This window comes from Leuresthes tenuis, unplaced genomic scaffold (genome assembly GCF_036924035.1).
Source record: "Leuresthes tenuis unplaced genomic scaffold, fLeuTen1.0.hap1 SCAF_24, whole genome shotgun sequence".
NCBI lineage: Eukaryota > Metazoa > Chordata > Actinopteri > Atheriniformes > Atherinopsidae > Leuresthes > Leuresthes tenuis.
This window is the reverse complement of record NW_027325378.1, coordinates 29722011-29734866: the sequence shown is the minus strand read 5'-3', so window position 1 is coordinate 29734866 and position 12856 is coordinate 29722011. Positions and strand designations below refer to the sequence as shown.

Below are 12856 nucleotides of genomic sequence, written 5' to 3'. Positions count from 1 at the left end.
AAAATGGTCAGACAAGACAGGGTTATGAGGGAACACTGTTAACTGTTCACTCTCAATGCCATAAGTCAGCACAAGGTCAAGGGTATGATTAAGGCAGTGAGTAGGTCTGTGAACACTTTGAGAAAACCCAATAGAGTCTAATATAGAATTAAAGAGTTGACATTGTTTTGGCCAAATTACACACCGATGCAACTTTAATTTTAGTGACCTCCGATTGGCGTAACCGGGTCTCATTACCGCCGACATGAATAACTATTTTACCGTATTTACGCTTATCCTTAGCCAGCAGTTTTAAATAGGATTCTATGTCGCCCGCTCTGGCCCCTGGAATGCATTTGACTGTGGTCGCTGGTGTCGCTAATGCCACATTTCTGACTATAGAGCTGCCAATTACCAGGGTTTTGTCCTCAGCGGGTGTGTCGCTGAGTGGGGAAAATCTATTTGAAGCGTGGACAGGTTGATGGTGAACCACAGGCTTGACTTTAGGACTATGACTCCTCTTCCTGACAGTCACCCAGCCGCTCTTAAGTCCCGGCTGCTCGGGATCTGCTAGATCCGATCACCTGTGACTTACAAGTCCATCCATTATCTTCCATTTATCCGATGTCAAGTAAGCAGGGGGAAACCAGGTCCAGGAGGGATACCTAGAATTACAGGTCTGCTGGTCTAATCTCTAACATCTAGTAGACAGCAGAAAAGAGTGATTTTTTTACATGCATTATTTTCATGTAATTATTTTAATAGGAAAAATAGGCTGTCAAACTTATCAATATACTATCATCTTTAAAACTACTTTAGCCCTTGGCATATTCATGCTATGTAAGAGCATGTGAACCTTAATCACTGCAGATCAAGTCTTGAATTCTCTATAAATATGACTTAATGTCACAGAATCTATCAGCATGTTTATGACAGAAGCATAGTTTCTGCAAAAGAGGGTGTCCAGTGTTTATTCTGCTAGTGGCAAAGTGGAAGGTGGCTTAAAAATGACATTTGACATTTTTTCACTTTGAATCCTTACTGCTGTGATTGTGCTGTGGAGGCTGCATCTGTTCTCGTTCCAGCTTATAAATGTAATCTGCACTTCATTCAGTCGGCCTACAAATCATTCTGTTCTGAGGTGATGGGTTTAGCTGCGGATGAGTGAAATAACACAGACTTGGAAGATTACAAATAAATATATCAGCCCCTTTCTATTGTCTCTCGCTCTGTGAGTGCTGCATCCATCTTGCCCTATCGACTTTACAAAATCACTTTCTGGTCATACATTCAAACATTTTATTTGCAAACTAAACTGACTAAAAACAACTTCTATAAAGTCAACACAACCACTTCCCATCTTACCACTCCACCCAAACTCAAATGACCACCTATTGCACATCCAACTGTTCTGCCAGCTGTCTATTTTAGTCCACATTTACAGCCTTTGAGCAATTACTGTATGAGTGATCTCTGGAGTTCATCCAGAATATTCTCTTCTGAAGAGTTTTGAATAACCAAGTAAATGACAGACTATCAGGTATGGTTTATGACTTCCTTTCATAAATAAAACCGTTTGGTTGTTTTAGGTCAAGTTCATATTACACATATGAATGGAATATTGAATGCATCTGTTGACCAATGGGTTGATTTTCCTATAGGAGATATTACCAGTCACTTTATATGGCAGTCGAGTGTCTCATGCCATTTCTGACATAATTGCAGAGCGTAACCTATCTTAAAGCTTAATAGGAAGCTTCTGCAACCTGCCAGCCTTTCATTGTGTCACCACATACTTTATTGAATAATCTACTTATTTATCTCACTCTTCAAAACATCTTGAGTTTTTCTCTCAAAAGAATTAAACCATTTAATTTTCCATTGTACCATATCTTAGGCTGTATTACAGTAATGACCAGAAATGTACGTGTTTCATAAACTGGTGAAGATATTATCTCTATGAAAAGTATATACAGCCATGTATAAAAACCTCCAAAGAATTTGGTGAACAGATGGATCCCCCCCCCAAAGTAAATTTGTGATGTGATGTAATTTAGGATAGTTTCTTTGCTTTTTTAAATCAGAGAGCTCTTTCAGCAGAGATAGGCCTCCAGACTTAGGTGGACATTGTAGTCTAAATAAAAGTATATTGTCATATGTGTTATTGTTTCTCATTTTGAATGTTTGCAAAAAAGCCCCCTACATTCAAGTGTGTAAGACATTTTGTCCCAGAGAATTTTTAGATATGTGCCTGGAGACTATGTGTTAAAACTGCCTGGAAATATGAGAGGTCATTCTATCCTGAGGCATTGGCAACTCATTTATTCTATGCAGGAACATACCAGAGTTATTAAGGTGGGGTGGGAGCAAATGACTAAAGCATAATAACTTTTAAAATTAGAATGATCTATTGAGTTTCTGTGACAGGCCTTTTGATTGCAGAGGATATACAGAGTCAGTGTTAATTAGCCTACACAACCATTTGAGAACATTAAGAAAAGTTGTAATGAGTTCAGTGTGACATGCCAGTACATGTGTTGCACCCAAAGATCTGTTCTATTTTAAGGAGTGATTTGTTCAGCTGCATAGTACTGCAACCTATGCTTTCCACAGTATTATAGAAAAACTTTGGATATTTAAATGTAAATATTGCTAGAACTATGATAGTGTTTAACATTTTTTTGTTTTGTGTTTTGAATATTACAGATTAATGTTTGCTTGTAATTAAACGAGATAAGTCAAATAGAAGTAAAATATAAAGTTCTAGCGAATATTTGAACTTGCTCATTTTTAATGAACAAATTTAAACAAGTCCGATTTGCTCGTGATGGCGATTGACAGCGCTCCTCAGCCCTTTCAACCAAGGAGCTAAAACGGTGGGCGGGCACGACTCTACTGTAATCAATCCTCTGATAAGCGCGTGAGCGTGTGTCTGCTACGCTGTCCTGTGCTTGTCCTTGGTCGTTCGGTTTGTTGGCCCTCGACTGTAAGTGCGAAAAGCAGGATAAGTGACATGGGTGAAAGATTTGTGGTTGTCCCGGTTGACGGAGGAGGAGGGGAGCGCTTGGACGCGGTCGAAGCTGACCCGGCACAGGACACCGGCGGCAGCAGCAGTAGCGCTGGTACAGGGGAGGAAAAAGAGGCGTTGGAGGACTCGGTATTCGAAGCACAGGACTCCGAAGCTGTGGTGCCTATCCTGGAGTACGACAGAGAGCCAAATAAGTACGGTAAGACAGCTGCCCCAGACAGACATCGTGTCCCACTTCTTATCTCTCCTGGGTCTCACCTCTCTATCACCTTCGAGCGGATTAGACGTCTCCTTTCTCTTGAGCTCTGGTCGTTGCTGTATTCAGGAGGGCTATAGTCGGGGCGACGGTACCCCAAAGTTGGAGCGGCGACAACTAGACAAGCTACAAGTGCCAAAACGCTCGGTTTTAAAACCTTTTTGTTTTGTTTTATTTTACAACTTTTAAAATAAGTTAGGACTTCGTTGGTGTGAAAGTAACTCGAGTTGTTACCAAACTGTTCCCTTGAGAACATTAGTACTTCCTTTTAACGACGTACAAAGCGTTTTGAGATGTTGCGAGTTCAAACCATTGATTTCGAAATATGAATGAGTATTGAATAAAAGGGTATCTCACCTGGTTGCGTAAAAATTACTGTGATCTTTGCTCAACATCCTGTACATTTCTTCTCCTCGGACAAAGTTGTCTTGTGTCTACATGAAAGTAGTGGTGTCCGCGTTTGTTTTGTACCAAAAATAATTAAACGGTACGATCAGATGTATGCATCTTTGATTCATGGAAAAATCCACAATTTCGACTGTCTGTCTTAAACAATAGAGAGGTCTAAATAATAAAAAGAAACGTCACTTAGGATAACCAATCTTACTTGACTATCCTGTATTAAAAGTTGTTTTTAAACGATAGTTCTGCAGTGAGGTGCTCCAGTGGTTTCTAATGGTTTCAGTCTTTCATATATAAGCCACAGTTTAATTTAAACATGACATTTAGACATGACATTTCTGTGGCTAGTTTTTCTGGTTTATCTTACACAGGGTCTTCAACTCTGAACTAAAATTTGCCTGTAGTGTTTATGTTCAGGCCTAGTTTGATGGCTTGCTGGCAAAGGAGGTGCTTCCATAGTAACCGGTTGGTAGATAGAAGGTGCACAAATAATTGCCAGGCACTCTGGCCATTCACGCATGCATGATGAATGCATGCAGATGACTTAATGTCTGTGTGGACAATCTGTCATGTGTGTTTATTGACTGGCGGTCAGTTTAGCACATAAAGGTTGGTCAACCCAACAACTTTGAAGTTGGATGCTCCTGAGCTATTTCGTAAGTAACAATATAGAAACAAGATTGTTAGGAAAACACCTTGCATGGATCCCATTGACTTTTGGATTTGCAAAAAGGGAAGTGGGGCTAATAAAAAGCATTGTAGTTATTGTAGGTGGTCATGAATCTTGGTGACAGAGCAGTGTTGCTACTCACATAGCATGTCAGTGTGTTATGTTTGCTCCCTCAAAAATTGTCCCTCTATCCAGGCCAGTTAGTTTGTGACCCCACTAAAGCCTCTGATGATTATATAAACTTCATAAAAATATTAGCATTTATGAAGATCACTGTGTCATATTTATTTGTTTTGTAGTCTCTGAGCAATGGTTACACAACATAGAGAGAAAGTTGAACAGCTTTCAATAGCTTGATGTTTTGAGTTCTTCTGACTGTGTTCAGGGGTGTGTTGATTTCTGACCTATGTGGTCGATGATTATAGATTTCAGGAAAAGGAGGATAACTCCCAAAAATGCATAGTCTTTACACATAAATGATATAATCTGGGTAAATTCTCGAGCATAGCTTGTTTCGGATTATAGAAATATATATTTTTAATCAGCATTGCTGTATTTTACACAGAATTACACTTAACTTTAATGGAGAAGTAGATCAATCAAGCAATATTTATTTCTAAAGCACGTGCTTTACATAGCCAATAAAATATGAATAAAAACAAACAAACAATGCCACTTTACCCATCTAGTTCTCCAAACCACAAGTCCCACAGACACACACACATGCACACAATACACAGAATGATGTTCTCTAAAGCGCCATCTTAACCCTCATTGACAGTACTGAGGAAACAAGAACACTGGCAGTTTGAATAAAAAAGAGTAAAAACGGATGAGATAAAAAAATAAAAAACACTATAAGAATGGAATGGAATAGGCTGTATAAAAGACATGGGTTAGATATTCAAACAAATTTATTATTTGTACAAAAATATAAATGTGCTAAATAAGTTATTAATAGATGAATTGGTAAAACACAAACAGAAAATGCTAAAACTAGTTTTAACATAAGAGACTAAGAAGGAATTGAATGGAAGTAAATACTAATGAAAGATATGTAGATAAAAGCTCTACTAAAAAGGTAGGTCTTAAGCTTTGATGTAGCTAACAAAGCCTCATGAACAGAGCAGCAGAACCATGCAAATGTTTTCCACATGATTTCCTCTTCTATAACTATTACAACAAGTCTGGACCTGTCCATTCCGTTTCAATGCTTAGGTTAAATTTCTTTCTAAATCATACTGAGCCGCTAGGAAGACGGCTGTACACACACATCTGCACTTGGAATGGCATGTGTGCTCAGTTCTCGGGTTTGTCGCACCATAAATTTCTCTCAGTTAGGCAGTGATAGGATATATTGGGTGTGGGCTTTCATCAGCAGACATTTGAATCTGAGTGTTTGTAATGATGCCTTCTCCTCTCGGGAAGTCGGCAGTTGAGCGATCAGAGAATGTGGTTGAAGGTCAGGTGATTACAGTTATGGCTCTTCTAACACATGTGTTTGTTTAGAGTTGAAATAGATATCCTTCCTATGAGGTCCCTCCAAGCTTTATGTCCTTCTCAGGGGACTTTACTACATTTATATATTTGTTAGCATAGTGCAGTTATCCTTTAATTTGATGGCATTTGAATTATTTTAACATGTTAAAGTGTTTGCTGAAAAGAGCAATATTCCCTGATATGGCAAATGTGGTGTTTAAATACTAGGGAGTTTGTTGTCACTTGCGAATGAAAATCGAACACCAGGAGTCATCCACAACTGCAGTATTGTATTATTGAATATTGCTTCTTGTTCTTCTAACTTGTCTAGATTTTACTTTCCTCATCAAACCCTCCTTTATCTATGAAATTCACTGCATGCAATAAGTATGCGATTCGTCGGAGAGGAAACCAGCTTGTTTTGCTGTATTCCATCAACATATCTGCAGATGCTTCAGTTAAATTAAATTCTTGGATGATGAACTTGATAACCGGACAAGATAATGAGTTTAGATAATGTTAGTGGGATGGATAAGCAGGTATTTTCCATTACAGAGAGACATTTTTAAAAAAAATTTTGTTAGAGAAAGTGTCTTGTACATACCATTGAACTCTTTGAAAAGGTTCCTCTTAAAGATTTTTACTGTTGCAGAGAATGTATAGACTTATTCGCAGATGGTTGTTCCAAGTTATCTAAAAACAATGGAAAACAAATTTGTTACTAAATTTCTCAGTGCATGGAGGACGAAATTATCTAAATGTTTTGGTCTTGGTGTTTTGATTGATGATTCGGTGAAAAAGCTGTTCTAATTGCTAACCTCCCCAAACTGTGTGAATTTCCTGTCATTTAATAAAGGGTGCTTTATTGGGCCTTTAGAACACTGTGTTACATGGTCAGAGACAACATTAGAATGTAATGAAGTAAATGCACTATGAAGGCCATGAGTGGCGGTCTTCATAATGCGGAGCTCAGTGCTGAACCAGGGGGTAGGGTGCGTGAAAAAGAAAGACCGGGATTTGACCAGGAGGTTCCCAACTCATTTTTTTCCCATCACTCTGTGATAACCTCCAACCAGTAAACTAATATTGGTAACGAGCGCAGTGTATGTTGCGTTCAGAAGATCAAAGTATGTAGACCTATTGTTGGACATCCTCTCAAATAACATTTTGAACTTCTAATGAATGAATGAACATGTATGTGCGATATAAAGTTTTAACACCAGTACCAGTAAAAGTACTTACAGTAGTTGAAGTTTAGTTCATCTTTAATTCATTGAATTAAATCAAAAGAACAGGAAACAAAAGGGAAAGTATGTTTGCCCCTGAAGTTAGTGCCTGTTCTTTGTAGGGAATCTGAAAATGTGATAAATCCTTCGTATCCTACATTTTTCTTGACCTGCAGTCAACAATTGTGTTTTTGGAGACTTTTAACTTACATTATCAGTCTCAGGGTTATTTGGTGTAAAGCTAAATTAGTCTATACCTGAGATGTCAAACTCATTTTAGGTAAAGGGCCACATACAACCCTTTTTGATCTCGAGGCCTGGACCGCTGTAATCATGGCATAATTACTCATGAGTAAAAACACCTGACAAATTATAACATGTTTATATTTATTGAACATTTATAGTATTGTGGAACTGAAAATCTCTGGTATTTTTACATCTAAATTAAAATTGAGTTATTGTGCCCAACAGTTACATTCCTGTGTATTAATGCTGGCATCACCACAAACCCTACACAACAGAAATTCAAATCCAATGTTTGACTTAGCAACAAGATTATAGTGTCATTTTAAAACAGAAGCTTCGTACATGTTCTTTAATGCTGAATATCTTCATTGGTAATCTTAAAATGGTTAACTTAAACAACAAATATTTTTGGATGATCAGAAGTGAGTGAGGACATTCTCCAAAGCAAAGTTTTTTAAACTAGGCCACTGACTGTTTGGCAAATCCAGCACTTCTTCTTAACAAGTGCATCAACATCAACATCAACACACAAAATCCTGGGCTGTTGCCAATTGCTCGTGAGTGAGCCTGGAGTGCAATTTTGTTTTGTTGATATTCATTTAACTCAACTCAGCTCACAAAAGTAAGTAGTTGCAAGCATGCACAAAACCTTTGCTGTCAGGGCTGCCAGTTTGGGATATCATCGTAAGAGAGACTGATGTGTACAGTCTCACAGAGGCAATTGGTTTGTTCAGATATTTCAAGTGGTCTGTAATATCCACCATAATGCAAGGTCCTGCAGCCATTCTGCATTGTTAAATTCTTTGTTAATTGTTTTTCCCATTTGTCTAATAGCGTGTTCAATTTCCTCCCACAAATGAAAGAAACACATCAGCACAGCTATCATTAATGAGGCTGTCAAACTGATGGTGATTCACTCCTCTGGCTCGGATCAAATTACCAGTCTTTAACTGAGTAGGTAACTATTCTCATGACGTCATCCGTCCATGATGACTTTCTTCACAATACTTCCTGATGCAATATACAATGACAAATCCGAAAACTATGCCCTCCATTTGCAGCTTGAACTTTTTCTTTATATTGGCTGCAACACCTGCCTTTTTCCCGATCAATGATGGTGCATCATCTGTAACCAAGCTGACAGCACAGGCCAAGTCGACCTCAACCCTGTCTTTGGTTGCGGTGGTGTTTGTCATAGGCACTTCAGAAACTCCTCGGTGACAGTGACATTTTTATCAACACCACAAATTAATTCAATTCAATTTTATTTATATAGCGCCAAATTACAACAACTATCATCTCAAGGCACTTAAATAATATAGTCCAATTCAAGCTAATTGGAATTCAATTCATTGTAATCATGATCCAATTAATTCATATAGAGTCAATTAAAAAATAATATCCTAGCTAAGGAAACCAACAGATTGCACCGAAGCTTGTCTTCAGTCCAATCTCCCGTCCTGAGCCTGAGGGACTGTGGAAAGGAACGACTCCCTTTAACAGGAAGAAACCTCTGGCAGAACCAGACTCAGGAAGAAACCTCTGGCAGAACCAGAACCAGGAGGAAACCTCTGGCAGAACCAGACTCAGGAAGAAACCTCTGGCAGAACCAGAACCAGGAAGAAACCTCTGGCAGAACCAGAACCAGGAAGAAACCTCTGGCAGAACCAGACTCAGGAAGAAACCTCTGGCAGAACCAGACTCAGGAAGGGTGGCCATCCGCCTCAACCAGCTGGGGTTTGAGAAGACAGAAAAGAGGGAAAAGAGGGGGGAAAAACACCATAACACCATTCAAATGATACCAGTTGGAACAGGGAAACACAAGTTAATAACCACAATAATGTCACATGTACATAAAATCATTTGAGAAATTAAACAGGGGGAAAAAGAGAGCAAAGTAAGGAAAGGTGTGACAGATGAGGTCCCCCAGCAGTCTAAGCCTATAGCAGCTTAACTATGGGATGTTTCAGGGTCACCTGAGCCATCCCTAACTATAAGCTTTATCAAAAAGGAAAGTTTTAAGCCTAATCTTGAAAGTGGAAAGGGTGTCTGCTTCCCGGACATTTACCGGCAGCTTATTCCACAAGAGAGGGGCCTGATAACTGATGGCTCTGCCTCCCATTCTACTTTTAGAAACTCTGGGAACAACAAGTAAACCTGCAGTTTGGGAACAAAGTGCTCTGTTAGGAAAATATCTTACAATGAGATCTTTAAGATATGATGGAGCTCGGTCATTAAGAGCTTTATATGTGAGGAGAAGAATCTTAAATTCTATTCTGAATTTAACAGGGAGCCAATGAAGAGAAGCTAAAACTGGAGAAACATGATCTCTCCTGTTAGATCTCATCAGAACGCTGCAGCATTTTGGATCAGCTGGAGGCTTTTCAGAGAATATGTGGGACAGCCCAATAATAAGGAATTACAGTAGTCCAATCCTGAAGTAACAGATGCATGAACTAGTTTCTCTGCATCACCCTGAGACAGGATGTTCCTGATTTTAGCAATATTACGAAGGTGAAAGAAGGCAGTCCTAGAAACCAGTTTTATATGTGCGTCAAATGATAATTTCTGGTCAAAAATAACTCCAAGATTCCTCACTGTAGAACTAGAAGCCAAGGAAATACCATCTAGAGTAACTATATAACTAAACAATTTCTCCCTGAAGCGCTCAGGTCCAAAGAGAACAACTTCAATTTTGTCTGAATTTAAAAGCAGACAGTTCTGAGTCATCCAGGTCTTTATGTCTTTAAGACAGGCTTGTAGTCTGATCAACCTATTGGGTTCATCTGGTTTCATAGATGACTACAGCTGAGTATCATCAGCATAGCAATGGAAATTTATGCCATGCTGTCTGATAATGTTACCTAATGGAAGCATGTACAAAGTAAAAAGAATTGGTCCAAGCACAGAACCCTGAGGAACTCCATGACTTACTCTGGTGTGTGAGGAAGATTCTTCATTTACAAGAACAAACTGGAATCTATCAGATAAATATGACTTAAACCAGCCTAATGCAGTTCTTTTAATCCCAATAACATGTTCAAGTCTCTGTAACAGAATGCTGTGATCGATTATATCAAATGAAGCACTGAGATCCAACAGGACAAGCACAGAAACAAGTCCGCTATCAGAGGTTAAGAGGAGATCATTGGTAACTTTCACCAGTGCTGTTTCTGTGCTATGATGCACTCTGAATCCTGACTGAAACTCTTCAAACAGATTATTTCTATGTAAATGATCACAAAGTTGAACTGCAACTATTTTTTCAAGAACTTTAGACAAAAAAGGGAGATTGGATATAGGTCGATAATTAGCCAACACTTCTGAATCAAGAGTAGGTTTTTTAAGTAAAGGTTTAATTACAGCAACCTTAAAAGTCTGAGGTACATATCCTGTCAACAAAGACCGATTGATCAAATCCAATATGGTAGTGTCAATTAAGGGGAAAATAATATGGCCTTAACATTGACACCCTTGGTCTATACAGATTCAGAAAACTTTATTTCTCCCAGAAGGGTAATTCATTTGGAGCTTACCCACAGACACAAATAAATGTTTTCTCGTTCATACAAGCTATGCAGTTTTTTTTTTTTCGTCTCACACATTTACACACCATTGGATGTATAGGAAGCAAAATTGAGTTCACTGTCACTTTCAGGACACTTTGAAATGCTTTCCACATAAGGCAAGGCAAGTTTATTTTATAGAACAATTCAACAACAAGGTGATTCAAAGTGCTTTACAGAGACATTAAAACAGAAGAAATAAAAAGCATGATTTAAAATTTAAACAAAAGAAGGAAATAAGAACAATAGATAAAATCAGAAAAATGATATATATGAAAGATAAAATCAATAGTTAAAACATGATTCCGTTTTGAAACTCAAGCTTATTCAAATGCAGCTGAAAATAGATGTCTTCAACCTGGACTTAAATACACTGAGTGTTTCAGCTGATCTGAGGCTTTCTGGGAGTTTGTTCCAGACATGTGGGGCATAGAAGCTGAATGCAGCTTCTCCATGTCTGGTTTTGACTCTGGGAACTGATAAAAAACCGGATCCAGATGACCTGAGGGGTCTGGAAGGTTCATAGTGGGTCAGGAGGTCACTGATGTATTTTGGTCCTTGACCATTCAGAGCTTTATAGACCAGCATCAGAACTTTAAAGTCTATCCTCTGATGGACAGGCAGCCAGTGTAAAGACTTCAGAGCTGGACTGATGTGCTCCACATTTTTGATCTTAGTGAGGACTCGAGCAGCTGAGTTCTGGATGAGCTGCAGTTGTCTAACTGACTTTTTAGGCAGACCTGTAAAGATGCTGTTACAATAATCAAGCCTACTAAAGATGAATGCATGGACTAGTTTTTCCAGGTCCTGCTGAGACATCAGATCTTTTAGCCTTGATATATTCTTAAGGTGATAGTAGGCTGACTTTGTTATTGCCTTCATGTGTTTGTCCAAATTTAGGTCTGAGTCCATCACTACACCCAGATTTCTGGCCTGGTTGGTAGTTTTTAGATTTATAGATTGAAGCTCTGTGGTGACTTTCAATCGTTTATCTTTGGCTCCAAAGACAATTACCTCAGTTTTGTTTTTGTTTAGCTGGAGGAAGTTGTGGCACATCCAGTCATTAATCTCCTCAATGCATTTTCCAAGGGCCTGTACAGGGCCTCAGTCTCCTGGTGACATTGTTATATACATCTGTGTGTCATCTGCATAGCTATGGTAGTTTATTTGGTTGTTTTTTATAATCTGTGCCAGTGGGAGCATGTAGATGTTAAACAGAAGAGGTCCCAGGATGGAACCTTGGGGAACTCCACATGTGATTCTTGTCTGCTCAGATGTAAAGTTACCTATTGACACAAAGTACTTCCTGTTCTCTAAGTATGTTTTAAACCAGATTAGTACAGTTCCGGAAAGACCAGCCCAGTTCTCCAGTTGTTTGAGTAAAATATTGTGGTCAACTGTATCAAAGGCAGCACTGAGATCCAGTAAAACTAAGACTGACACTTTTCCACTGTCTGTATTCAGACATATGTCATTAAACACATATTAAATATGTCAGAGCAGTCTCAGTGCTGTGGTGCTGTCTAAAGCCTGACTGGAAGGTATCATAGCAGTTATTTTGTGTTAAAAAGTAATTAAGCTGTTGAAAAACCGCTTTTTCAATGATCTTACTTAAAAATGGGAGATTTGAGATGGGCCTGTAGTTGTTCATTTGAGTCTTTGAGACCCCTTTGAAAAAACCTGTTGGTAGGATGTCTAAACAGCAAGAGGAGGACTTCAGGTGACGTAAGATGTCCTCCAGGTCTTTACTGTTAATGGGTTGAAATAGTGTCATGGTGTTTAAACCGGTTTTCGGTGGACACAGTACACAATTTATGATGCCATAAAGGTTATTTTACCCATAGAATTTACATTTGTTTTGAATGAAAAGGTGCCTTGTGTTGATAACTATTGGTTTATTGGCCATGTGCTTAACATTGCTCTTTGGTAGGGGCAACAGCCACTCTTGCCCATTGGTTATTTGAATCTGTTTGTTTTTCTTCTTTTGAAATGCCTTTTCTTTTT

General features: G+C 38.6%; 1 protein-coding gene across 4 annotated transcripts in view; it reads left to right on the top strand.

Annotated features, from left to right (window-relative positions):
- Positions 1-2927: 2927 nt before the first annotated feature.
- Positions 2928-12856, top strand: part of slc12a7b (solute carrier family 12 member 7b) — a 92974-nt gene continuing 83045 nt past the window's right edge. For 2 of the 4 annotated variants that reach the window (XM_072378817.1, XM_072378816.1), the window contains exon 1: positions 2928-3206. In XM_072378817.1, coding sequence (XP_072234918.1) covers positions 2993-3206 — 214 coding nt within the window. In that variant the 5' untranslated portion in view covers positions 2928-2992. The remainder of the gene's footprint in view (positions 3207-12856) is intronic. The other 2 variants (XM_072378820.1, XM_072378819.1) reach the window with 2 other exon arrangements.